Here is a 27,734-nt window from a genome sequence, read left to right on the forward strand (position 1 = left end):
ATTACATATTATCTGAGCAGAGCAAATTTAAAAACTGAGATTTTTAAATGTAATGTCTGGGTGGTAAATCAAATTTTAATATTTTTAAATTTTAATTTTTTAATCAACCTAAATCTTCTTGATAATCCACTTCAAAGAAGACCTGTACTGATTCTTGATATATTCATACCTTATGTCATTTGTTAGTTTTATTTCTCTAGAATAGGGGCCAACAAACCATAGCCCATGTCTGTTTTCATACAAAGTTTTATCAGAAAATGACCACACACATCTGTTAACATATTGCCTATGTGAAGGCAGAGGTGAATTACTGTGACAGAAACTGTATGGGCCTCAAAGTTTAAAATATTTACTATCTGGTCCTTTACGGAAAAAGTTTTGAGCTCCAGTCTGTGATAATAAATGCTACATTTAAATGCTTGCTTTCTGCTAGGCACTGTGCATTTAGAAGTTCACACACTTGATCTTATTTATTGCTCACAACAACCCTACAAAGGAAGAAATATCACTGTCAACTTTTTACAGAAAAGAAACAGTGATATGGATTTATTTTATAGAAAGTCACAAAGTCAGAGGATGGAAGAGTCAGGATTCAAACTCAAGTCTAACGCCATTGGTTCTCCTAAGAGGAAAGAAATCAGAACTAATAACTTAGTATCAGTTCAGTTCAGTCGCTCAATCCTGTCCAATTCTTTGCAACCCCATGAAATTGCAACACGCCAGGCCTTGCTGTCCATCACCAACTCCCAGAGTTTACCCAAACTCAGGTCCATTGAGTCGGAGATGCCATCCAGCCATCTCATCCTCTGTCGTCCCCTTCTCCTCCTGCCCCCAATCCCTCCCAGCATCAGGGTCTTTTCAAATGAGTCAGCTTTCTGCATCAGGTGGCCAAAGTATTGGAGTTTCAGCTTCAACATCAGTCCTTCCAATGAACATCCAGGACTGATCTCCTCCAGGATGGACTGGTTGGATCTCCTTGCAGTCCAAGGGACTCTCAAGACTCTTCTCCAACACCACAATTCAAAAGCATCAATTCTTTGGCACTCAGCTTTCTTTATGGTCCAACTCTCACATCCATATATGACTACTGGAAAAACCATAGCCTTGACTAGACAGACCTTTGTTGACAAAGTAATGTCTCTGCTTTTTAATATGCTGTCTATGTTGGTCATAACTTTCCTTCCAAGGAGTAAGTGTCGTTTAATTTCATGGCTGCAATCATCATCTGCAGTGATTTTGGAGCCCAAAAAAATAAAGACAGCCACTGTTTCCCCATAATTTAGTATAGGAACATCTAAATGCTTCAGGATTTACAGTCAGGAGTTAAGAGAACATGTTTTTTTTGTTTTTTTTTAATCACCTGCCTTCATGTAAAAGATTCTGCAAAAAGCCCCTCTCTCCAAAAATAGAGTTTTCAGCCAGTCACTACAGAAATTATTTAAAATATATTTCAATTAACTTTAGAGAATAAAAAATAGAAAGGGGCTATTTTTATTTGTATGGTCAGATGATATATATAGGAAGGAAATCAGATTAGCACACATGAGCTACTTTGCCTATAAACATGTACAGAGAAAATGGTTTGACTTAGACAAAACACTGAATTTAAAACACGACCTTTGCATTATTTTTTGGAGGTACAGTGAATATATTACTGAATTACCAGTCATTAATTTCTTTTTAATTAAATAAGCAGATTTCCTAGGATAAACGAAACTACCCTGTTAAGAAACATGGTACCTTCAAATTAGAAACTAATAATCCAAAGGATGAAAAGCAGGAATATGGACTCTCATTTCACAAAGGATGTTAACACACAATTGATATACCTTTTCCGATTCCTCTCTCATTATGCTTTTACTTTGTATTTTTCAGTGTAGTTTATTAGGAAAAAGAAGATAATGTGTAAATAAAATAAAAAAATAAAATAAAAAAATAAAATTTTTTTACCAAGAAATGATCTGGAGGTGAGAGGGAAAGTGAGAGTTGATCTATCTGTTTGAGGAAGAACTAGAGAGAATGAACATTTCTACTGCGGATTATCTAGAGGTTATCATACATCAAACCACAAGGAAATGTAACACAAATATAGACATTTGATGAGAATTGAGTCAGATGACATGTAGCCATGAGATCTATGGAAACTGGTCCCCCCCCAAAAAAAAGGCTCACAACACACTATTCACCAATTCACCAAGCAACATGAGTATGACGCTCGGCAAAGTTTAGCTCAGTCCCCTCAGGAATTTAGTCTTCCAAACGGACGAGGTCTCTTTTGGGTCTAAAATCATGACAGACGTTTCGAGGTAGCTTGTCAGAAGTGAAACCAAAAGGTCGACTTGCAGTTTTAGTAAGTGGCTGACAAGCTGGTTCAGTGAGCATTCCTCGGGTGCCGAACACACGATGCCACAAACATAGATTTCTGACAGAATAAGTGAAAAGAGAAGTCACTCAGTCATGTCCGACTCTTTGCAATCCCATGGACTGTAGCCCACCAGGCTCCTCCATCCATGGAATTTTCTAGGCAAGAGTACTGGAGTGGATTACCGTTTCCTTCTCCAGGGGATCTTCCCGACCTTGACTCAAATGTGTAACACATTTGCTTCAAGTTCAAGAGAGGTGATATAAAAGAAACAAACAAAAAGAATAAAAATTAATTCCTAGGAACTGAATTACTTTAAGTGCATGTGGAAGCTTAATAATGAAACTCTGCAGCTTATCTTTTTGAATGTGAATAATCACTCTCCAATTTATTCTAAATTTTATCTTCTAAAAACTTCTATTTCCATGTATTGGAGGTTTGTTTTTCTTTTTTAAACATAAAGATTTCCAGACAGATTTCATCTGTGCATTTAAAAAATGAAAAGCAAATAAAATAAAATGTCAATAGTAATTATCTCAGGGTGATGAGACTGGATGTTTTATTTTCCCACAGGCTTTACTGGGTTTCTATAATTTAGAAAAGTTCTCTTTTTCAGTATATAAAAATAATATATGTTCATTATAGAACATCAAGGTAATAGTTAAAGAAGAAAATAAAAATGATACTGGATTTTCTTAATTTGAAGGTCATACCACAGAGAGCAGATTCTTACCAAAATAAGTTAAAATAATATCCAGTTTCAGCTTCCTAGATAAATTACAACACTGTGAGCAGAATTTTCCAACCTTCTAAAACCAATTGTCTCCTCTTCCTTTCCCCCAAAGCAACTGGTAATTCAGTGCATATCTGAAGGTGAGAGGGAGGAAACTATGTCCTGGTTGGATTAAAAATTTTTGGATGGCTTACGTGCTTACTTAGCTAGCTTGCCAGGGCAACAGTTCACCACAAAAGCACAGCAGGAAACACAGACCACCAGTCTCCTGAAAGAGGAGGAAGGGGTCTGGGGGCACAGGGCCCAGCAAGGCATTATTTAACAGCACGTCCAGTATCAGGTGGGCAGGCCAGATGCTGCTTAAAGAGGAATCATTCCCTGGCCATGGTTTCACACTGCAACCACATCTCAGGAGTCACCTGGGGCCCAAAAGCAGAGATTTCTGTAGTTTGATATGATGTGCATGATTTCACTACCACAGTAAGAAGCTTAAAAAAAGCAAAGATGGAATTAACTACAAGTATCAACATGATATGTATTAAATGAAAAGTGAAAAACTACACAGACATATAAAAGGGTCTCAAGTGATAAAAGAACACTAAATATTATGTATATTATTACAACTGTGTATGTAAAAACTATTCATATATAATTATATGGACTGGAGGGCACATAAAATCCTTTAAGTAGTTAGGATGAGGCAGTGATAGTTGCTCTGGAGAACTTTACCATTTCTTTACCATTTTGTTTACTGAAAGAACTGTGCATAAAATCAAAGTAATTTTAAAAGACACTAAATATAGGTTAAGCGCTAGAGGAGAGATGTGAACCTCATAAATCAAGCCTTCTTCAAAACTTCTAAATTCTAGAGCAAAACATCCTTGAGCTTCAAAGAAAAGGATTACTGGCTGATTACTACAAACAGTGACCACTTTAGTTTAGGGGTTCCCAGATCTTTCAGTCTGTTATACACAGTATCCACTAGGGGTCACCCTTATGTTTAAATAGGGATGATAAAATGTTTAACAATAAGTTTAGACAAATTTTCATTTCTTCTACAACACAAAGCCTCCTTTTTCAATGGTCGGCATGTACATAATTTACTGTTCTCTGACAAAAAGAGACACCAGAGTCTCCCATGATTCTATTGTTGGAACATAACAACAATGGTAACCTGGAAAAGAAGCTGATCTTTAGTATAAACTATGCAAAATTCCCAATTCAGGTACATGGAAGAAAGCCAACTTCAGCTTCTTATCTTTCAACTCCTCCAATGATTTAACAGGCATTTTCATCTGCAAGAGTCATAGAGGGAAGGAGGATGTGCTCTGAGAACCAAGGAATACAATGCTTCAACTTCTTAGAGTGATCAAAGTAGACATGTTCACTGGTCTCAGCGCAGGGGTCCAGAGAAGACACCATTTTCTTTACTATAGCACTCATAATAAATAAGTGATCATTCATTCATGTGTATCTTTTATATCATGGTATGTGCTGAGAGGGAAAAAAACAAGGTTCTCTGAGCCTACATAACAAGGAATTTAATTTATACTAGAGTTTTAGGGACGGTCTGTTAAAAGGAGACTCTGATGTAGGTTTCAGTTAGGCGCAGGAGTGGTGGTGGTGGTGGGGGGGGGGTGTCCCTGGGGGAGGAGCTACTTTATACAAAAGCATGGTATTAGAAGAAGTCCAGTGAGGGAGAAAAACCTTGACAAGCCTGAGAAAGATCGAAGGGGCTGAAGCACAGTGAAAGAGGTGGAGTGAGACAAGACAAGGCTGGAGAAGAAAAGCGGGGTCAGGTCACTTGTCCTAAACCAAAAGGGCAGACTTTGAAGGGATTTGGACAGGAAATGACAAAATAACAATGATAATACAGTTCTACGGCTCTTTAAACTTTCGAAACACCATCTCATTTTATATTCACAATAACATTATCTGATAGATACCCTGAAGGAAGCAGGACACCCATCACAGATTAAATTTATTTTCCTACAGTGAGAGTGTGTCCATAATCACCTTGAATCATTATATAAACAGAGCCTCCACTCCCATCTCCACCCTCCACCCTGGGTGAAGGTACCCTGAATCACTCAGAGATTCTTCCCTGGGAACTCACTGAGGAGAGCCTTCCTCAGAAGGCTGAGTGATTAACCAGCCTTACTGCCTGTGGGTAGGGAGGAAAGAGTCTGCATTTTAAGTATGGAAAGCGGCCACCTGCCCATGGTCAATCCTACGGGTGGATTCTGGGAGGGAGAGGAACTGGAGGTTCTGGGTCTGAGAAGCTTCTCAGGTCACTTGGCATCAGGAAAGAACATAATACCAAGAGCTTTGCCCAACCTAGCAAATAAAAGGGCAGAACTGGGACTGGAATGTTCTTTTCGTTATGCTGTGATCCTCACTTGGGAAGGAAATTCTGTAGTAAAATGCGATAGAGGAAATAGAATAGCTCCCACCCTCCCACTCCCATCACACAAAAAAAGCACTCTGTCTCAGTTCAGTTCAGTTGCTCAGTCAAGTCCGACTCTTTGCAACCCCATGGACTGCTGCACGCCAGGTTTCCCTGTCCATCACCAACTCCCAGAGCCTACTCAAACTCATGCCCATCATGTGAGTGATGCCATCCAACTATCTCATCCTCTGTTGTCCCCTGCTCCTCCCGCCCTCAATCTTTCGCAGCATCAGGGTCTTTTCAAATAAGTCGGTTCTTTGTATCAGGTAGCCAAAGTATTGGAGTTTTAGCTTCAGCATCAGTCCTTCCAATGAATAATCAGGACTGATTTCCTTTAGCATAGACTGGCTGGATCTCCTTGCAGTCCAAGGGACTCTCAAGAGTCTTCTCCAACACCACAGTTCAAAAGCATCAGTTCTTCAGCTGTCCAACTCTCACATCCATACATGACTACTGGAAAAACCATAGCCTTGACTAGATGGACTTTGTTGGTAAAGTAATGTCTCTGCTTTTTAATATGCTATCTAGGTTGGTCATAGCTTTTCTTCCAAGGAGCAAGCGTCTTTTAATTTCATGGCTGCAGTCACCCTCTGCAGTGATTTTGGAGCCCTCAAAAAGGTCTCTCACTGTTTCCACTGTTTCTCCATCTATTTCCCATGAAGTGATGGGACCAGGTGCCATGATCTTTGTTTACTGAATGCTGAGTTTTAAGTCAACTTTTTCACTCTCCTCTTTCACGTTCACCAAGAGGCTCTTTAGTTCTTCTTCGCTTTCTGCCAAAAGAGTGGTGTTATCTGCATATCTGAGTTTATTGATACTTCTCCCGGCAATCCTGATTACAGCTTATGCTTCATCCAGTCTGGCATTTCGCATGATGTACTCTGCATATAAGTTTAATAAATAGGGTGACAATATACAGCCTTGACGTACTCCTTTCCCAATTTGGAACCAGTCTGTTGTTCCATGTCCAGTTCTGACTGTTGCTTCTTCACTTACATATAGATTTCTCAGGAGGCAGGTCAGGTGGTCTGGTATTCCCATCTCTTTAAGAATTTTCAACAGTTCGTTGTGATCCACACAGTCAAAGGCTTTGGCGTACTCAATAAAGCAAAAGTAGATGTTTTTCTGGAACTCTCTCGCTTTTTCAATGATGCAACAGATGTTGGCAATTGATCTCTGGTTCCTCTGCCTTTTCTAAATCCAGCTTGGACATCTGTAAATTCATGGTTCACATACTGTTGAAGCCTGGCTTGGAGAATTTGGGGCATTACTTTGCTAGCGAGTGAGATGTGTGCAATTGTGCAGTAGTTTGAACATTCTTTGGCATTGCCTTTCTTTGGAATTGGAATGAAAACTGCCCTTTTCCAGTCTTGTGGCCACTGCTGAGTTTCCAGATTTGCTGGTATATTGAGTGCAGCACTTTCACAGCATAATCTTTTAGGATTTGAAATAGCTTAACTGGAATTCCATCACCTCCACTAGCTTTGTTCGTAGTGATGCTTCCTAAGGCCCACTTGACTTCATGTTCCAGGATGTCTGACTCTAGGTGAGTGATCACACCATCATGGTTGGTTATCTGTCTACCTAATATTTACATAGCTGGGAATGTTCTATAGCATTCCAAAATGCTGTTCTTGATTTCAACAGTTTTAGGTTCATGTCCCTTTGCATTTCCTCAGTATTTTGTTTAGAACTTTCTTACAGGGCTTTTTTTCACTCTGTATTTTATGATTATTTGTATACCTATCTTATCTTTCCTATTAAAGTATAAATAAACTTGAGGTCAGAGATCTTAACTCATTTTGTATATCCTGCAGTAATGAACTGGGTCCTATACTGAAGGACCAAAATTTTTGGTTAAGATAAATAATTATGATCTTGTCTGTCTCTTCACTTCCACCAATGATAGGGGGAGTGGGTGGAAAAACCAAAGACAAAAATGAAGAGGTATCAACTGTTAATCTGAGAAGTCTGCTTATCTGTGTATCTCTAAGCCACACAACGTTTATGCAAAAATTTGTGCCTCTCAAAATCTTCACATAATCATATGAGGTCATTAAGAAAAACAGGATAACAGACTATCCTTGACAGGCGTTATCAGAGTCTTTAGAGAAAAAGGATAAAATTTCTAAGGCTTTCTTTTGTTTAGTTCTAACTTGGTTATACACACATTTGCACAATCTCAAAGGCAGGACTGAACTCAGAAGAGCTGTGATGGAAGGGGGGTGGAACAACCAGCACGCTCAGCGTATGTACACACACTGCAACAGTGGTGAGCAAATACCCTCCAGCAAAATAGGCAGCAACCACAAAAGGAAACTGAATTTGGGGAAAAACTCTGGATCACCAGTACTTCTTACCAGGACAAGCTAGAAAATGCCAACACATAACCATATTCATAAACTGACATGTCTTACCCAGAAAGGGGCAGCAGGTAAGGGCCTGGGGAAAAAATAATTGAGGAAATCTAGGTCAGGAAGGAATATATAAAAGGCGAGATCCTCTTTTGAAGCAGAAGACAAATACTATTAAATGCAGTGAAAGACAGCAGGACAAAGTCAAAGGATGAAGGAAGAAAAACAAATACACAAAGGTCTCAATGACCTCAAACACACGAAGACAGAATGGAATGTGTACATCAATGCCATCAAAAACAGACGCTGCAGTGATGTCCTAAAGCAAAGGATGTGGGGCCAAGAGAAGATGCAGTTGTTGGACTTCACAGCAGTTTTAAATAGTGTAGAATTGTAAAACAGAGCTGAGGCAGGGCTCTACCTTGGAACCAACCAGAGAAAGGAGGCTGCCGAGTTAATCTAATCGGGCTGTGATAAGAGACCGTTTGATCAGCTTGCTGGTGCACAGCCAGCAAAAAAGGCACTGATGTCTTTGCAATCTTTCAGATTGATAGAAATGATCTTCGTACAAGTTTTGAACAATCCTCAAATAGAAATGTTAGAATAAAGTATTCTGATTAAACATGGCAGAATAACACATCTCCCTATTCCCTACTCCTTTCCAAAACACCTCTAGAAAGATAATGAAGGCCTGCAGCAGGATAAGGGAACAATCAGTTCAGGAAGAGAGATGGCATCAAGAGTTGTCTCTAGAAATAACAAAAAATGATGAGTTAGCTGTTTAAAAAAAAGGAAAGGTAGTCCTAGTAAACCAAGTGATTTAGCTGTGAATAATACTTATATAATCAAAATAAGGCAAGCACTGAATGCTGATTTAGGAACAACCAAAGTAATACACTGAAAAAAAAAAAACAAACAAAACTAATACACTGAACACACAGTGCACAGTGAGTATGAGATGGGAGATGAGAAGGAAAGATAAACGGAAAAGGAGTGTGTGATATCCAGGTGGTTGGGTAGGAATGATAAGAAGGAAAAATTCTAATCTTTTATAGTAGGAAATGAATAAATAATGTCTCAAGTTGGGGGAAAAAAAAATTAAGTAGTACTGGCAAAATGTTACACAGAAATAGAGAGGTAAACACCCGAAGAAACGGTTAAAACAGCTGAAAGAAGTGGTCTCTGGGGAAGAAGAGGACACTGCTTATTTTTGTTGTTGTTACAAACCTCACAGTAGTATTTGATTATTTAAAATAATTCATTAATTTCATTTTAAAAATAAAAAAGTGAAGAGGAATGCTAAATCTCCAATGAAAATGAATATGCTCTGTACAATCTCTTGAGATTCAGTAGATCTAAATGAAAAGACCTACTGAAGGTGGAGACAAGCTGCCAGGATCAATAATTCTCCAATCCATAAAGTAATCTGCTTCTTTCATTACCTGACACTTTCATCTTCACAAATGTTTGTGCACTCAGTCATGCAGTCATGTCTGACTCTTTGCAACCCCATGGACTGTAGCCCACCAGGCTCCTCTGTCCGTGGGATTTCCCAGCCAAGAATACTGGAGTGGGTTGCCATTGCCTTCTCCAAGGGGATCTTCCTGACCCGGGATGGAACCCACATCTGCACTGGCAGGTGGATTCTTTACCATTGCGCCATCTGGGAAGCCAACAGATGTTTATGCAAGGAAATATTCTAAATTCTACATGTTCCTTCTGTTTAGATCCATCTACTATGTGCCAGATACTCATGCCACAAACTGGGGATGTAAAGAATTAAAAATAAAAGAAAATGTTCCTGATTTTAAAGATCTTACAAGTCTTGTATGGGAAAAATACACACGAACAATCCATGTTCATCTATGGAGCAATCTATGGGGCAGTCAGAGAGATTCTTAAAACTGCAACTCAGGTCATGGGAGTGCCACTGTTTGTGATACAGCTGGTCATGGAAGCCGTCTTTGTGTCAGTCCTAGTTGAGCAAACCCCTAGCAGACAATAGAGCAAGCCAGGGGATCTCAGGCTGTCTTGCCCAATGCTAGTTGCTTGTCTCAACGGTACTTGGAACACAGAAAGCACTTAGTAAACACATGCTGACCTGAGGTTCTGTCAGCAACCCCCTTATCGAAATACATCGATCTATTAAAGCCACTTGGAAATAATCAGCTACTTGTATCCAAAGTATCATCAAGATTAGACTACAGGATCAGACTGGGATGCTACCTCACTATACAAAACCTTTCATTTTCCTCTAGCTCCAAGAATGGCCAAGAGTGACTAATTTAGAGAGTGAGAGCATATGTGGTTTGAAAATTCAATTCTTTGGGCCATGCCAAAAGAGAGTTAATTTCTGGCCTCTTCTCTCTGCGAAGCTGCTAACTAAGGCATGTGGGAAGCTTTATATCTAGACTCTCATAGCTTCCAGTGACTGAAAGATGTTCTATGGGTTACTCCCTTTGAAGAGCATATGGCTCAGAACAAGGAGGTATAGGACTTTCCTGGTGGTCCAATGGTTAAGAATCTGCCTGCCGGGAGAGGGGATCGGGATGGGGAACACATGTAAATCCATGGCTGATTCATGTCAATGGATGGCAAAAACCACTACAATATTGTAAAGTAATTAGCCTCCAACTAATAAAAATAAATGGAATAAAAAAAGAATCTGTCTGCCACGGCAGGGAACATGGACTGAATCCCTCGTGTGGGAAGATTCCACATGCTGTTGGCAGCTGAGTCCATGTGCCACAACTACTGAAGCCCAGGCACCCGTGGTCCGTAAGGTGCAATAAGAGAAACGGTAGCAACAAGAAGCCCGCACACCACAACTAGGGAGTGGCCCCTGCTCGCTGCAACCTGAGAAAAGCCCCTGCAGCAAAGAGGACCTGGCACAGCCAGAAATAAATAAATAACTTTAAAAAAGAACAAGGAGATATGTACCTGCCACATCCTCATTTCTCCCTTGTCTCTCATTGGGAAAGCATCTTGAGAGTCTGGATATGGTTTTAATATTTATAAAGATATGAATTTCACACAGCCTGGACCTTAAATATCAGATAAAGTTTGGGAACAACAGTCAGTTCCAAAGTTGGTGGGTTTAATTTTTGTCATATAGTAAGTTTAAAATCTATCCCTGTGGTGATACTGAATTAAGCTTTGTTTATTACCCCAAACTGTCCTTACTCAATTTCCACTAAGTATTTTCTTCAACCTTGTGTTCTCATCCCTTTTTCCCCATTTGTCCTGTTAGATTGTTTTTTTTCTGAAGTCCTATTTTAAAGATTTATGTAACATTTGAAAAAAAATCTAAAATATACATAAATATGCACCCCAAGATAACTCCAGATCAATTCTGTACAGAAAAATCACTCACTAAAATTTTTAGATAAGCATGTGTATGTAATTGTTCTAGCAGTAGGATGTTGCAGGCAGTATTAATTTTTTCTTCAAGAGAGATTGGTGGAGAATGTTACTTTTATACACTATACTCAAAGAGCTACCCTCAATGGAGCATCTCACAACTGGAAACAATGAAATCCAACAAGATGACAGTTTGAAAGAAGTTGAATCCCTCTAGAAGTATCAAACTCCTACTAAAAGCCTTAAACTGACTTTCATTTAATTCTATTCAGTAAGCTTAAAATCTGGGCTTCCCAGAGGCTCAGCAGTAAAGCATCTACATGCAATGAAGGAGACTCAGGTTCGATCCCTGGCTCGGGAAGATCTCCTGGGGTAGCAAATGGCTACCCACTCTAGTATTCTTGCCAGGAGAATCCCATGGACAGAGGAGCATGGTAGACTACAGTCCATAGGGTTGTAGAGAGTTGGACATAACTGAGAATGCATGCATGCATACAGGCACAAAATCTTCATTAAATCCAACGTCATTTAAAAAAAACCAAAATCTAAATACCTCCTTCAAAATCTACAAAGATATATGAGGTAAAAATGTCAAAGGGCAATCTTTTCTTTTGCTACAGAACCTGTATAACATAACCAGCCCTACAAACAATCCATTTCTGGGAAAGATTAATAGGTTTAAGAACAAAGGTGGGAAAAGTGACAAGTGTAAATTGAGAGAATTTTTTTACCACTAAGAAACTCTGATTAAAATATGTAACTATTACAAGATAAACTTCAGGAAGAAGGAAATAGAACTGAGAGGAAAGAGTCATATATGCAAAGCAATAGTGAACAAAGAAACAGATATTAACTACTATTAACTACACAGAACAATAATAACTAATAATTGAGGGGGTATGTAGACAAGGAGGTACTAAAAATGCATTTGTTCTTAAAGTCCTTGTGTTGTTTGGGAGGAGAATTAAGGTTCTAAATGTGACTTGATTTTAAACAGGCTGTTCTCTGACCACAGTCAAACGGAGAAACACTCACCTTTGTAAAGAAAACTGAAAACCTAAGCATCTGACTCAGGAAACTTAGAAAAGGAATGCAAGGAAGGAAAAACATACAGAAGCTGAAAATGATAAATGAGAAAATAAAGACACACTAAAAAGAAGATCAACAAAATTAAAAGCTTGTTCTTTGAAATGACAAACCTCTGGGAAGACTGATCAAGAGAAAAAAGAGAAGAGATAAGAGTTACACACAAACAAAGCAAAGGCTTTAAAAATAAAGAGAATACTGTCATTAACAATAAATTTGAAAACTTATACAAAACAAATTCCTAGAAAAATTAAACTTACAAAAACTGACTCATGAAGAAGCGGAAAATGTAACTTGGTAACAGGCAAGAGATGGGGAATGAAGAGACTGCTGAGATGACTTTTAAGCCTAGTTGTTGGGCTTATGCATGGGAGTTCTATTCACTCAGAAGTGGAAGCTAAAAGTCTGGGAGACGCTGGATAATGTATTAATAATTTTGTGTGAATGTACACATGTAGGGAGGGGAAGGTGCTGGTGGTACAGGTGGTGTGAGCATAAATCATACCTAACATTTAATGGATATGTTTGGATAGGTTGAAATGAAGGTTCCTTTAAGATATATAAATGGAGTTGTTAAAAATGCAGTTGGATCCATGATCAGGAGCTCAGGAGAGATCTGAGTTGAAGACACATATTTGGGAGTTATCCATAAATGATAATTAAAGCCACAGGGATGGCTGAAAAGCTCTAGAGAGACAGAGCATTGTTCCTCCATACCAGCAACTGCAGCATCACCTGGGAACCTGACACAAATGCAAATTCTCAAACCTCAACCTGGACCAACTGAATCAGAAACGCTGAGAACAGACAGGGTCCTGCAATCTGTATATACAAGAAGTTCCCCAGTGATCCCAACGCAGGCTAAAATTTGAGAACCACTGCTGTAGAGTGAGATGTCAAGAGGGCTTGAGGTTTTGCCTTGAGAATTCCAAGATTTAACAGAAAAGGAGGAGCTGGCAAAGATGACTAGGAGCAAAAGAAGAGGGGAGTGAGAAAATGTGGAGACTGTTTCTAAAGAAGTGTTTCAAGACGTAGAGTGGCAAGGGACTGGGACAGGCTGAGAAGTGAACAGGTGCTGAGGAAACAGGGATAATAAGCAGAGAGTTCTCGGCAGTCTGATCATAAAGGAGAGATAGGATAAAGGTGGAAGTGGTAGACTAAGGAGGATTTTTTTAAAGAGAAGAGGAATGAGCATGCTGATCTGCTGGGGTAAGAATCTGGCTCAGAGGGAGAGCGTGGCTGCACAGGAGTGTCGGGGAGGGGACTGCAGGGGCACAGCAAGAGGGCAATGCAGCCGTCCGCCTGGGGGCGGGGAGACTGTTACTACTTAGAGCATTTAGAACTGCTATCCATGGTGATAACAAAAAGCAGACCAACTCTCTGTTGGCTTTATTACCACTTTTCAAATTTCTACAGATACTGCACCCCTCACTGCTTGCACCAGGGTGGCTCACTCCCACTGCCCTGTCCTTGGTGTCACTGGGTGATAGTATAAGATTTCTGAAAAGGGAGGAGGGGATGGGATCCAAAGCACGGGTGGAAGGACTGCCCCGGGCTAGGACAGAGAGATCACCTTTTCAACCAGAAGGCAGGAGGTCATAAACATGATGGGCACTAATATGGTGAGTGTGAGGTTCTGATAGCAGGAAGCTGAAAGAGCTGCCATCAAATGCCTTCTATTTCCCCCATGAGGTCACGTGCACAACCATCCCTACTGTGAGATGCCATGTCACACTCCCTTGGCCTGCTTTAATTAAATGTCTGATTCGTCAAATCCATGTTCAGTCACCAGCCTTCTATATGTGATCAAGCTCCCCACGTAGGCCTGCCCGTGGGGCAAGAATGTGCTGACCACACAGACTAGAGTGTGCCTCAGTGGTTTCTCATAGTAAGTTGATAAACTGGTTTTGGAACATGATTTAGTTTCTATATAACCTGACTACAGGAAGCAGACAGAGCACGGTCCTTTTTATAGTTACATTCCTTACTGTGTTATTTTCTCAGGATCTGATTGCTTTTGCACAAAGTGACCACAGTAAATCTCTGGGCCTACAGAGGCATGGGCCAGATCCATAATTAAGCAGCCAATCAGAGGACTCCCCTTTTGTGCCATGCCTTGCTCAGCAAAAGCTGGCTTTTTTCATTAGCTGTCGCTGGCCTGATTTCTACCTCTTTTCTCTCAATTCATTTCTACATCCATTTGTTCATTAAGATACTTTAAACTGGCTATCTAGGCATTGACCTACTAGTTTTTACAGGGAGGAATTCTCAAGAATAATGCAGGAAATAAAACAAGGACTTTGGTGAAATTTATTGGTATACCACCATTATTCATTTATTTATTCTACTATTCAATCAACATATATTTACAAACTATATACTTTGTGCAAGGCTTAACATTAGAACCATGGAGGCTCCAAAGTCCTCAAGAGATTTCTAATCCAGAAATAAAAGCAATGATTATTAGTTCCACAAAAAACAGTCATATGAAAACAGACTCTGATTGCAGAGGGGAAATGAGAAATAAAGAAAAAATTCCTCATAGTAAAAGTGATTAAAGTAGAAACAGGCCATCAGAGGAAATCCTGGATGCTGAGTAACTTCAAAAATATGATGACTTAGAAACAGACAGACTTGCCTAGAGGCAAAGGTTCCAGCAACCCGTCTGGAAATAAGCACAAAAGTGACTCAGGACTTTCTGATATATAAAGAACATGCCAGTCTTTCTGCACAAGTCAGGCTGCAAAAAGGTTTATTTAGGGTTCTTATCCCCAAATTCCCAGGTACTGCAATCTTTGGGTTGTCCTGCAGTACTGAATCTGTCCCTCCTTCTTATCTTTGCCTCCCTTGCTTCTCTCCATCACAGTTCATACTCAAGCATTATATGCAGTTTTTCTATGACCTAGAATCTTCTACCACTGAATCATGTCAGCGACACACAGACACAGTGACTACCATCCAAGTTCTGTATGAATGATTTGATGGCCCTGGGTATTTTTAAAGTGCCTACCACGCAGCAGATGCTCAATTAAGATTCATTTCCTCCTTTCTTTCCTTCTGGTTTTTTTTCCCCCTTCCCTGGTGAGGAAGGAAGGGAAAAAACAGGAACGAACAAAAAAGACAGATCTCCAGTAAGATAGCATTCATTGGTATAAAAATACTGAGAAAGTTTAAAACCACTTCTCATTACCTACCTTGTGTCTGCGGGATGTAAGGAGACAGGAGTTTTGACCTTTTCTTTTCATAACCCTTCTGTGTGATGTCCCCTAAAATAGCAAGAACAGAAATAGGTTACTCATTATTCTTACTCTGTGGTTGTTCACTGTAAAAATAAAATTAATTACAGAGTGTTACAGAATTACCACATAGAGAGTAGGGAAAAAAATGTATGGTTCTTTGCCAAGGATTTTGCTATGTGTGATTTCCCACAGGCTTGGAGCTGACTTCTTGTGGAAAATTGCAGGGCTGGTCCCTCCCTACACCAATCTAGCGGCACAATGTGCTACATTCCATGTCAGAGATCCCCAAGTTCCTAGGCACCCCTTGTTTCCATGGCATTTAAGATATACTAAAACGGAATGTGCCAAGGCTAGCAGACAAACGATCTTCTTTCTCTCCAAGGTTTCACTCTGACCAAATGAATGCAACTGACTGGAGAAGTATTCAATTACACAGCTATACAGAACCACATAAAATCACAAGTCTAGTTAAGGGGAGAAGTCAAGGTTCAGGCACCAGGATGGGATTTCTGGAAGGCCCTTCTGCACCCTAGGACCTGTGCTGGAACCCGGAGCTGGAATTCCCACATCTTTTCCACTTGGTTCACTGGTTTGTATTTTTGATATATGTGTATGTCTTTTTCACAAGGTTAAATGGAAAAGTATATGTGAAGCACACAGAAAAGTACATACACGATAAATGCAGTAAGGATAAAACTGATTAACAGAGGAGAAACTATGGCGCTGAAGACTTCAAGAATCTGCTTCGTTCTAGAGAAAGGGTAGAAAATGGATGGGCAGAGAGCAGGGTTAAAAGGACCAGGAAATCAGCAGGAGAACAAAGGGACATTCAAGGGACAGTGAGTAATTCAAAGCTGGGGAAATAAATATACCTGGTGAATAAACACATGTGATGGTGGGGGAGGAAGCCCATACTGATGGATACAGAGATTCAAACTCATGAGTGATGGAACATCAGATATGTTGGTCTCAGCATTTGACTGATGGAGCAGATGGTGGAGATGAAGCAGGGCTCACTGAACAGCTCAATGGAGAAGTAACACTCACAGATCACAGAGCGCAGCAAGGTCACTCTTTCTGAGGAATGTGGAACCACAGGTAGAAGCCAGAGAGAGAAGCGCTTGCCCTGTTGCTACCATAGTGATCTGGGCAAGATACTAGTAGCTTAAATCAAAGACAGAGGTAGAAGGGATGAAAAGAAGTGACTGGATTAAGAGAGACGCTACTGAGTAGGAACACTGAGTAGGATTTGATGACTGATTCAGTGTAGGATGGAGGTTTCTGGCTTGAGCAACCAGGCAGATGGTCATGATATTCTCTGACAGAGATATACCCCAAGAACTGGGTTGAAGAAGATAAGAGTTGAGCTTATTAGGAAAAGTCTATGAGACACGCAAAAGAAGATGTTCAATCAACAGTTGGCTATATGAATCTAGAATTTTGGAAAGAGATACAGATTTGGAACTATAAGGATATAGATGAAAAATAATACAATCTCTGGAGAAATGTGGTGATTTCTAACAAAATTCAGATACATCAACTGCACTTCTGGGAATTTATTCAATGATAAAATTCACAGAGGTGTACAAAAATCAACCTAAGGATATTCCCTAAGTTATTCTTTGAATGGAAACACTGGAAGGACTCTAGACACTTATGTTACAGACCATGTGTATCAGTGGCTTTCAAATTGGAATGGCTCTACCCTTGAGGGGACAACTGACAATGATTAAACACAGGTTCAATCCCTGGTCCAGGAAGACCCCACAAGACCTGGAGCAACTAAGTCCATGTGCCACAACTACTGAGCCCATGGGCCTAAAATCCATGCTCTGCAACAAGAGAAACCATCGCAAGGGGAAGCCGGCTCACCCCAACTAGAGAAAGCCGCTTTGGAGACATTTTTGTCACAACTAGAGGATGGGGTGTTACTGGCATTTAGAAGATATAGGCCAGATGCTGCTAAACATCCTGCAATGCACAGGACAAGTCCATAACAAAGAATTAGCCAGTCCAACATGTCAGTAGCACTGAGGATGAGAAACCTTGATCTACAGAAAATTTTGCAGGTATTCCAAATGTACTGCCACAGGAAGCTGTCTAAAATATATTAAGGGTAAAAGGTGAGCTGCAGAAGAGTAGGTATAATAGGATCTAATTCTTTTTTAAAAAGTAACACGTTTGCATATATAAAGAAAATAGTCTAGAAGAGCATATATACTTTAACAGTGTTTTACCAAAAAGAGCCTGAATGACTTCTATAGTCTCAATAAAGTTTTTTTTCCTGAAGAACAAAGGGTTCAGGACTTTCCTGGTGGTTCAGTGATTAAGGCTCTGAGCTTCCAGTGCATGGGGCCCAGGTTTGATCCCTGGTCAGGGAACTAGGATCCCACATGCTACGTAACTAGGAGTCTGCATGCCGCAACTAAGACCCAGCATAGCCAAATAAATAAGTGAAACAAATATTAAAAAAAGGGGGGGGGGGAATTAAGGGCTTTGGGCTTCCCTGGTGGTCTAGTGGTTAAGAATCCATCTGCCAATGCAGGGGACATAGGTTCAGTCCCTGGTCCAGGAAGATTCCATAAGACTTGGAGCAACTAAGCCCATGTTCCACAACTACTGAGCCCATGGGCCTACAGTCCATGCTCTGCAACAAGAGAAACCACCACAACAGGAAGCCTGCTCACCCCAACTAGAGAAAGCCTATGTGCAGCAATGAAGATCCAGTAGTCAATAAGTAAACAAACATAATTTGGAAAGAGAAAAAGAGCCTGTTCAGCTTCTTTAAAAAAAAAAAAAAAAAAAAAAGAATGGTTCTGTAGGTATGTATTTGTTAATATGATAACATGGTAACATTATATCACAGAAAAAAAGGAACTATACTAAACAGTTTATGCAGTATATTCAATTTTGGGACTAAAAATATTTTTATACATACAGGTATGCACAGAAAATCTAAATTTTAAACACCAAAATGTTAACAGTGGTTAGCTAATACTTGTAAGATTACAGATTGGTTTCAGCTTTTTTGTCAATTTTGCTTGCCTGCCTTTTATTTTTTCTACAATGAGCATCCATTATTATTTCAAGAAACAATAAAGATTTTAAAATTGCAATCATGACTGCTTACTAGACAGTACAAATTTAACCCCAATGGCCCTTCATCTCTGCTTTCCTAGTAAAATAAGAGAAACCCATGGTGCATTTTTGTTAATAAAAACCAAGCCTTGTCAAATTAGCAAACTGAAGACTTTAGGTCATCTCTAACAATATACAAAACTAGCAGGGATGTGGAGCCTACCAAGGAAACCTTTCTAAGAAGCAGGAAATCATGTCTTTCACTGAGAAAGAAACAAGCATTCTGTCCTATTCTGCACTCTCAAGCTCTCCAATCTCCACTACACACACACACTCTCTCTCTCTCTCTCTCTCTCTCTCTCTCACTCACTCACTGACTCGCACATGTCACTCCCTCACGAGCACAAAGACCTCTTCTGCTGCCTCAGAACACATCTGATAAAGTAAAAAGTCTTTAAAAGCTTTCTTCAGTGCTTTGACTGCCAACCATTCACTGTCAGTAATTGACAGACTTGGTATCTTGGACATTAATCAACTACCAACCATCTCGAGTTGTAAAAAAAGTCAATCAAGAGAGTCTAATTCAGCCATGCCAATTAGCTCCATTTGTTCCATAAACAAGAAAAGACCCTGAAGAGCCCTAGGAGAAAACACACTGCAGAGAGAAGTGAGAACCCCGGTGATATCACTTACAAATTCCCCGTTCCTCTTCTCTGGGTACAAGACCTACTCAAAAGTCACCTCCTCTGTGACACCTGCCACCATTCGTTAGCCACTTCCTCCTGGCGCCCCCTTCAGCTCTGCACACTCTTCTGTGACAGCACTCAGCACATCACCGGTACTTTGTTTACGCATCTGTGTCCCTACCAGACGGTGCACTGGAGAGCAGGGACTGTGTCTTGCTCATCTCTACAGCCTGCCCACAGCCTGGCACAACAGACACTTGTTGAAGGAGTGACTGAATGAACTGGCAAAATGAAGGCACCGAGGGAATAATAAATCAGAGACACACGTGCTTGGGTGGAAAACTGGAAATGGGAGAAAAAGAGGTCTTTACGTTTAGGAGGAGCTGAAATGCCCAGGGAGAGAAATTTAGTGAACCAAAAAGTTTACTGAAGCTTGACAGCTAGACCTCAAAGCTGGCCAGGAAAGCAAAAGAGGAATAAATAATACATAAATCACTGGGCACTGAAGCGGAAGGAACTCTACCAGATAGTGATGTATCCCATAGCCAGAGAGCAAGACCAGATAGAAGGAATTCAGTTATCCCACGGAACTGAATTTGTCATCCACGTTGCTGTCACTGCCCCCTCCAGTCTGTGCTCTTATCACTCTCACCACCTGTTGCTAAGCGCTTTTGGGTGCACTAAAGCAATGCTTGCTAAACTTTCCCAGTTTTTAAGAATCACCCGAGGAACGTGTAAAAATACAAATTCCCAGGCCCTTCCCTTGAAGATTCTGATTCACTAAGTCTGGATTAAGACCCAGATACCTGAGTTCTAACAAGTGCCTTCCAATGAGTCTTAAAGATCAGGACGTTTGCCAGTGGCTGCACTAAAGAACTCTGGGGCGTGCTGGGCGGTTTCACTGACACTGTGAGGAGGGTGCGTGAGGAGAAGGCTGTCTGGGCAACACAGCCTCGAGGGAGAGCATGGAGCCTGGGGAGATCACAGACACTAGGTCACATCACAGGCATTCTTACAACAGATTTTTGGCCATCTGGCATACGGAGCAAAAAGGAGTGCCATGACTATACCTGTATAAAATTTGCATTAAAATGGCACAAAGCTAAGTTAAACCTGTTGTTCGAGTTTTTTGAGTACTGAACAAATATAGGGAGGATTAGCCTTCCCCTCCTACTGGGGTAATGTATTAATATTTCTCCACCGCCATGAACACCCAGAAGAGTAACCACTTCCTGGGGTCTAGAGGTATGAAGGCACCAGGCCTGATGAGACAGTGAGCCAAGACTGTCTAGATGCTTCAGCACCACCACAGTCTTGAGCCAACATTAGACCTACGGAAAGATGGGTGTCAGGGGTGGGAGAAAAAAGAAATAATATGTTCCCAACTTCTCTGCTTGCCACCTGGGATCAACGCAAGTGGCTTGGCATGGGCAGCCCACACATCACCTCCAGGCAGACCGACAGGGCCTGAGAGGAGGCGGGTGTGCGCCTGCCAGCCAACCCAGCCTCTTCAAGGTCAGTGATAGGAGGAATCGTCCCCCAAGTCAGTTAGCTGTTGGAGGGGAGGGTATGTTTACACTGGCGGGGCGGCACCACGCTGCGGTCAGAACCTACGAGCTAGACACAGCCGCACCTGCAGTACAGCCTCACCACTTCCTGGCTATCTGACTCTAGACAAGTTTCGCTTAACCTCTTGATGAGTCTCGATTTCCATGTCTGCAAAGTGGGGAAGAATAATACCTACCTTGCAAAGTTTTTATCTGTGATTAAAAGTACTCAATATGAGCTCTCGGTAACTGACAATTCCAGCAGCCACAAACATTTACTGAAGGAAGGCCTACCCTACTGGCTAGGTAGGGGCTATGGTGAGCAACTGTCTTCAAAGAGCAGACAAAGCAGACAGGCATCACTAATTCTCCACAGTGTGGGGTGGGCTGTGGGAGAAGGAAGGGTTGTGTTCTCTGCTTGGGGAGGGAAAGGAAATGTGGACAGAGCAGTGGCATGTGGTTTGGGTCTGGGCTTTCTAGTATCAGAACTAGGACCTGAACTCGTAAAGATGCAGTCACTTAGCGGCTCACTGGTCTTCCTCCGCTGTGTGGGTATGGCCATGTTTGGCAGTTCCTTTATGATTCTCATCTCCCAGAGAGAGCAGAGCAATGCTAAGCAGTTCTCATGGATGACCCTGGGCAGCACCCTGAGCAACTAGGTGCTAAATAAACACAGGGTCTGAGAAATTCTGGAGGGCCACCAAGTCAGATGTATACAGGGTGTTGTTGGACAGAAAGCAAGAATTACAGCTCCAGCCATAATCTTTTTCTGCTCCAAAGGAAATAAAAACGGATGTGCCATGCAGCCCAGCCTCAAAGTCACAGCTAGTCAGTCAGAGGGGATAACAGCTGGGGGATCTGGAAGATGCTGTAAAAAAAGTATTTTTGAGCATTGAATGGGTGATACAGGGTGTTAAGCAAAGATGAATAAAACAGTTTCCACGTCTTCAAGAAGTTCCAGGCCTAGGGACTTCCCTGGTGGTCCAGTGGCTAAGACTCCAACTCCCAATGCAGGGGCCCAGGCTTAATCCCTGGTCAGGGAATTAGACCCCACATGCCGCAACTAAAGATCAAAGATTTCATGTGCTGCAACCAAGATCCCACACAGCCAAATAAATAAATATTAAAGGAAAAAAAAAGAAGTCTCAGGTCTAAATAAATAATTACAATAAAAGTGACAAGGAAGACACTAGAGATTAGTACAAAGTTCTACGGGAGTATGAAGGAAATAATGGTGATAAAAGATAATTATATTATTCAGTAAGAGTAGGTACATAGCAACAACACTCATCAAGGGCTTACTATATATCAGGCTCTGTTAGAAGAGGCTCAGGCAGTTTTATCAGCTGCTATCACCATCATTCCCTATGTTATAGGTGAAGATACTGAGACACAGGAAGTTTAAGCAACTTTCGCACAATCATATCTAATAAGTGCTAGGATCAGGACCTGAACTCAGAGAGACTCGGCTCCAGGAGCCCCTTTCTTAACCACAACACTGCATTCATTTTCAGAAAGAAGCTCCAAATTCAGCTTTAGAAAGATTGGGACAACTTCACAGAAGTTGCTCTTAGACTGGGTCTTGAACGATGACAGACAGACAGACACTGAGGGTGAAGACACAACTTCTCAAACTCTCAACTGTGGAAGAAAACGACATTCCTGGAGCAACAGGCAGATGTATAAAGCTGTAAAGTCAATCTCCCATGAACCAGGAAGGAAAATGGCCTTACTGCTGCTCCTGCGGGCCCAGGCAGACAGGAGGACCAACATGGGATCCCCAGACACTTGAAATTTAGGTCTGATACTTATCTCATGGGTCATCAGTTTACCTCCCTCTTCATTAAATGCCTCTATATAATAAGGCCATCATTCTAAATTTTCAAAATCTTCTGACAATTCATTTAATCTGCCATAAAGTTCTCTTCAATAAACAGGAAAGGTGTTACCTTTATGACAGAACAAGAAACGGAGGCATGAAAAGATAAATGTCTTGTATAAGGATATACAGCTAGACTAGAATCTAGGTCTGTGGTCTTTTCTTAGTGCTCTTTGTCCATTGTTCATTTGTAGGTGGTCCCCCTATCAGATGCAATGAAAGTATAAAACTAACCTATTGTTCATAAAATGAATAGCATGAGATAAACAACTTTTATGACTCACTCCAAAACATACATGACTTTCAAAAAGGCATTAAATACCACTACCACCACCACCGTGCCTGCAACAGAGCTCTGGGTGAATTGTCTTTTTTAGTCATTTTTAAAATGAGAGCCAACTGGAGAAAATGTCCAAGTGCAGTTAAAAAAAAAAAAAAAGTCAGCAAGAAGTGATTACACATCATTACTAAACACTCAGCTAAGGGAGAGTGGGGCCTCTCTGTTTTGTTAAGGAGTAATTAGGAGGGAGAGAAATGAGAGACTGAGAGAAAAAAGTTCTGCAGTCATCACCTTCAAATCTATACCTGTATCTAAAACCTGTTCTATCCTCTACATGTAAATCTTTGACCAGGAAGGTGGGATATGTTGGCTATGACTGGAGATGGGGAGTGGGGCTGGGGTTATGGCTGTTAGGAATATAAGCACACACATAGAGAGAAAGAGCCAAAATGTAGCCAAGAATGTGAATGAGGTCAATCTTAGCAAAACTGAAAAAGGCAGAGGCTTGGATCATGTCCAGGAGACACTGGCTAGAAGACAAAGAAAGTTTTCTATTATTAAATTTTACCATGTTCTTCTTACAATGACAATTCCATTCAATCAATTATATGTACCAGCCACCTTCCTCCAAACATCCTCCTTTCAGAGGTAATATATAAAGGTTCACAAATACACAGAAAGGCTCATCATCACAGAAAACAACAGCCTTACCCCTTAAGCCAAATCTAGGGCATTTTGACCTTTATCTCCCCCTACCAAGTGGCCAAAAAGACTCCAAAGAATGTGAAACCCTAAATTACTTTTAAAACTCTCTGAAGTGTCTTTTTACAAATAGGGAGGACTAATCTTATATTGAAGGAGGATGAAAAGATAGTCTAGCCAGAAATAAACTGGTAAATAGTTCAATCTGCTGGAAATGAGAATTTTTATCTATTTAATAATTTTTCTGTTGGGGGAAAAAAATCAGTGATAAAATATTCAAAGATTAGTTGTCTCTTCTTTTAACTTTGCTAATCTCACAAAAGATTTTCAAAAGAATTTAACTTCAGGACATTCACATTTTCATTCTCAGTAGATGTCCTCTCACCTCATTTAGGACAGTAACTAGACATTTCCCACATCAGGAACTTGAGAATAAGTCCAGACTGCTTTCTCCCAAAATTCAAATCATAGAATTGTTTTGGCTGTTTTCTAGGTCAAATATATATGACTTCTTACAGATGGTATTTCACCTAAGGCACCATGCAAGTTCAAACAAATAAAAAGCAATAGAGTGAAACCCTTGAAATGCACTGAGAAACTGAACTCTTAAGTCTACTACATCATCGGGCAGCTGGCTAAAGTAATTCATCTAATGCAAAAGGTATGTTTGTGTGTCCATCAGAAAAACTGTGTCTGCAAATAAGAAATTTGCTATCCAAACGACCTAAATATGTTTAACCAGGACAGGAGGAGAACGAAGCCCTGAGATGGTTTAGCTGGTAGAAAAAGCACAGGGTTCGGCATGAGGCAGACCTGGACCTGCGTTTGGACCCTCAGCCTGCCATTTACTGGCTCCTTGACAAGTTACTGAACAACTCTGCCTCAGTTTCATAATAGGTAAAACTGGAATAACTCCTACCTTGAGTGCTTATGATGAGTCTTGAATGAGAAAATACATGCAAAAGTTCCTGGCACACGGCACACATTCAACTAGTTTTATTTGACACCACCCCAGCCCTAGCCCCACCCTTAAGCCCTAACATTAGCTTTACCCTTAAAAGGGTGATTTAGAAAATTCTGGGTTGGTAGGTTCTCTTAAAAGAAAAAAAAATTTTTTTTAAAAAGTAGAGAGTACATTAAGTGTCTTCCCAAGTGGAGCCAGCGGTAAAGAACCTGTCTGCCAATGCAGGAGACGTAAAAGACAAGGGTTTGATCCCTGGGTCGGGAAGATCTCCTGGAGGAGGGCATGGCAATCCACTCCAGTACTCTTGCCTGGAGAATCCCATGGACAGAGGAGCCTGATGGGCTACAGTCCGTACAGGTTGCAAAGAGTCAGACACGACTGAAGCGACTTAGCACGCACACAAAGACACGTGGTGGCAGTTCCACATCCTGAGCAGTTCAGTTCAGTTCAGTTCAGTCGCTCAGTCGTGTCCGACTCTCTGCGACCCCATGAACCGCAGCACGCCAGGCCTCCCTGTCCATCACCAACTGCCAGAGTTTACCCAAACCCATGTCCACTGAGTCGGTGATGCCATCCAACCATCTCACCCTCTGTCGTCCCCTCTCCTCCTACCCTAAATCTTTCCCAGCATCAGGGTCTTTTCAAATAAGTCAGCTCTTCACATCAGGTGGCCAAAGTATTGGAGTTTCAGCTTCAACATCAGTCCTACCAATGAACACCCAGGACTGATCTCCTCCAGGATGGACTGGTTGGATCTCCTTGCAGTCCAAGGGACTCTCAAGAGTCTTCTCCAACACCACAGTTCAAAAGCATCAATTCTTTGCTGCTCAGCTTTCTTTATAGTCCAACTCTCACATCCATACATGACTACTGGAAAAACCATAGCCTTGTCTAAAAGAAGGAAAAGTGACATCAAAGAGGAGGTACAAATATCTAAACCAGAAATTAGCAAATTAATTCAAAGAAATATATGTAAATAAAACAGTGCCAATATGCACAAAACAGGATTACATGTATCCAACTATGGATGTTGTAGTTTTAATTTAGGGCTCAAACTGCAAATGCCTAGCGGGGGAAAACACAGGGAAAAAAAGATAATTTTCTTTACAACTTCTTTTTTTCCCTAATTTTTATCTTTAATTTTCCTTAGAAAATTAGAAAACGGTTTCTTACAAGAACAGCTAGGCATATTCAATTACTCTGCCTTTATTCTAGCATCCATGAGAATGATTTCTTTTAAAACTAGGCAGTAAGTAATAACAGCTATGCTGTTCACTGAATCTAAATTAAACAGTGCATGGTGCCAGGCATTCTTTATCAGTGGTGCAGATAAAATTAGCAATGAATCAAAAATCGAAGTATGTCCTCTCACAAGTACAGAAATTCAGTGAAAATTTCTAAATAGGAAGGATTTTGTTGGTAGCCAATTCATACTGCTCAGGAAACCAAAGATGCACAGGGCAAAATATAAGTAGAGAGAATAAAATAAGCAGCTTGTTTGATCTCAGATTCCAGGTGTCAGAAGACTTATATTTTCCTCCAAACTAGCTCGCTGATCCTGCACAAGCCATTATACACTTCAGTTTCCATATCTGCAGGAATTAAGGATAAAATGATCTCTAAAGCCTTCTTTTGGCCAACATTCGATGGACGCCACTTGCCTGGCACTGCTATGTGTGACAAGGCAAAACGAGGGAAGGAATCGAGTAGGCAACAGGACAGATGAGCTCTGGGAACGACACATACATCCTCACAATTGGTGTAGGAGGTGGGAGCTGAAAGCTCGGGTGTGAATGATATCACCAGAGGGAGTGCAGTGTGAAAAGAGGAGTCGGCCAAAAAAGGAATCCTGGAGAAAACTAACATTTAAAGAATGGGTAGAGGGGAAAAGGATGATACTGGGACACAGCAGGGAGGCTAGGAAGGAACTGGAGGAAGGAAGAGGGGAGAAGAGGGAAAGTGAGAACGAGGCGATGAATAATGCATACTGTCACAAACGTAAAATCAGAATCAGAAAATGCTTGCCTGAGTTGGCAACTAGATCACCAGTAGTGGACTAATTAAAGGAACTTGAGGACAACAGTTATTCAGAGTACTAAAGAGGAGACTAGTGGTGAAGTGAGGCTAACAAGATTTTTTTCTTTCAGTATGCTTTGTTATAAAGTGAACAAAATATGGAGCAGTATCAACAGGAGGCTACAGAGTCCAGGAGAGTGATGGGCACATCTTGAAGATGGACAAATTTATATATTACAGAGAAAGAGCTATTAGAAAGACAGTGAAAAACACTCAGCTGACAACAATCAAGAACTTCCAACCTGCAAAGCACTACTTTAGAGGAACAAGACAGAAGAGGACAGATGTGGTTCCGAAATGCAGAGTCATGGTCATGAGTCCCCCAGCACCGAGAGAGACCCGAATGACAATGACAATGAAAGACTTAATCACCAGTTTGATAAGGGCTGCACAGAAGTCATTTGGGGCTAAGAGGGCTCTGACAGGTTTCAGCAGACATGTTGCTCAGCTCAAACTTACAGACAGGTCCACGTGCCAGACCTGACCTAGTCTGGGCACCTGGACAAGACTGCTCTGAGGAAGTGAGTGACGTTTAAGCTGAGATATTTTTAAAAAAATAAATAAATATATTTAAATATTTTGAAAATGACACAGGAGCCGGCAGGACAGGCAGTGGGCTTGCAGCGGTGCTAAGTTCATCCCTTGAGAAGACCTTCACAGGGACACATCTGGGAAGGAACACAGCTGAGAGCCAGCTCAACTGGTTGGGCGGGGGGGGGGGGGGGGGGGGGGGTATGGTAGCGGGGTGGTGAGGTAGGGGCGGCAGCAGGGTCCAGATCCTGCAGGGTCCTGGAGATCACGTGAGGGTTCAGGGATTTCATTATAAATGAGAGAGAAAGCCTTTGAAGGGTTTTATTAAGCAGAAGGGTAACAGGATCAAACATAGCCAAGGAACAAGCTAAATGATAAGGACTGAAACTCCTGAAAAGGTTAGAAGGA

General features: G+C 41.0%; 1 protein-coding gene across 2 annotated transcripts in view; it reads right to left on the bottom strand.

The window, feature by feature from the left end:
* Positions 1-27,734, bottom strand: part of DIP2B (disco interacting protein 2 homolog B) — a 223,070-nt gene that overhangs the window by 95,306 nt on the left and 100,030 nt on the right. For both annotated transcript variants that reach the window (XM_065934424.1, XM_065934423.1), the window contains exon 2: positions 15,539-15,610. In XM_065934424.1, coding sequence (XP_065790496.1) covers positions 15,539-15,610 — 72 coding nt within the window. The remainder of the gene's footprint in view (positions 1-15,538; positions 15,611-27,734) is intronic.

Source organism: Muntiacus reevesi, chromosome 4 (assembly GCF_963930625.1).
Source record: "Muntiacus reevesi chromosome 4, mMunRee1.1, whole genome shotgun sequence".
NCBI lineage: Eukaryota > Metazoa > Chordata > Mammalia > Artiodactyla > Cervidae > Muntiacus > Muntiacus reevesi.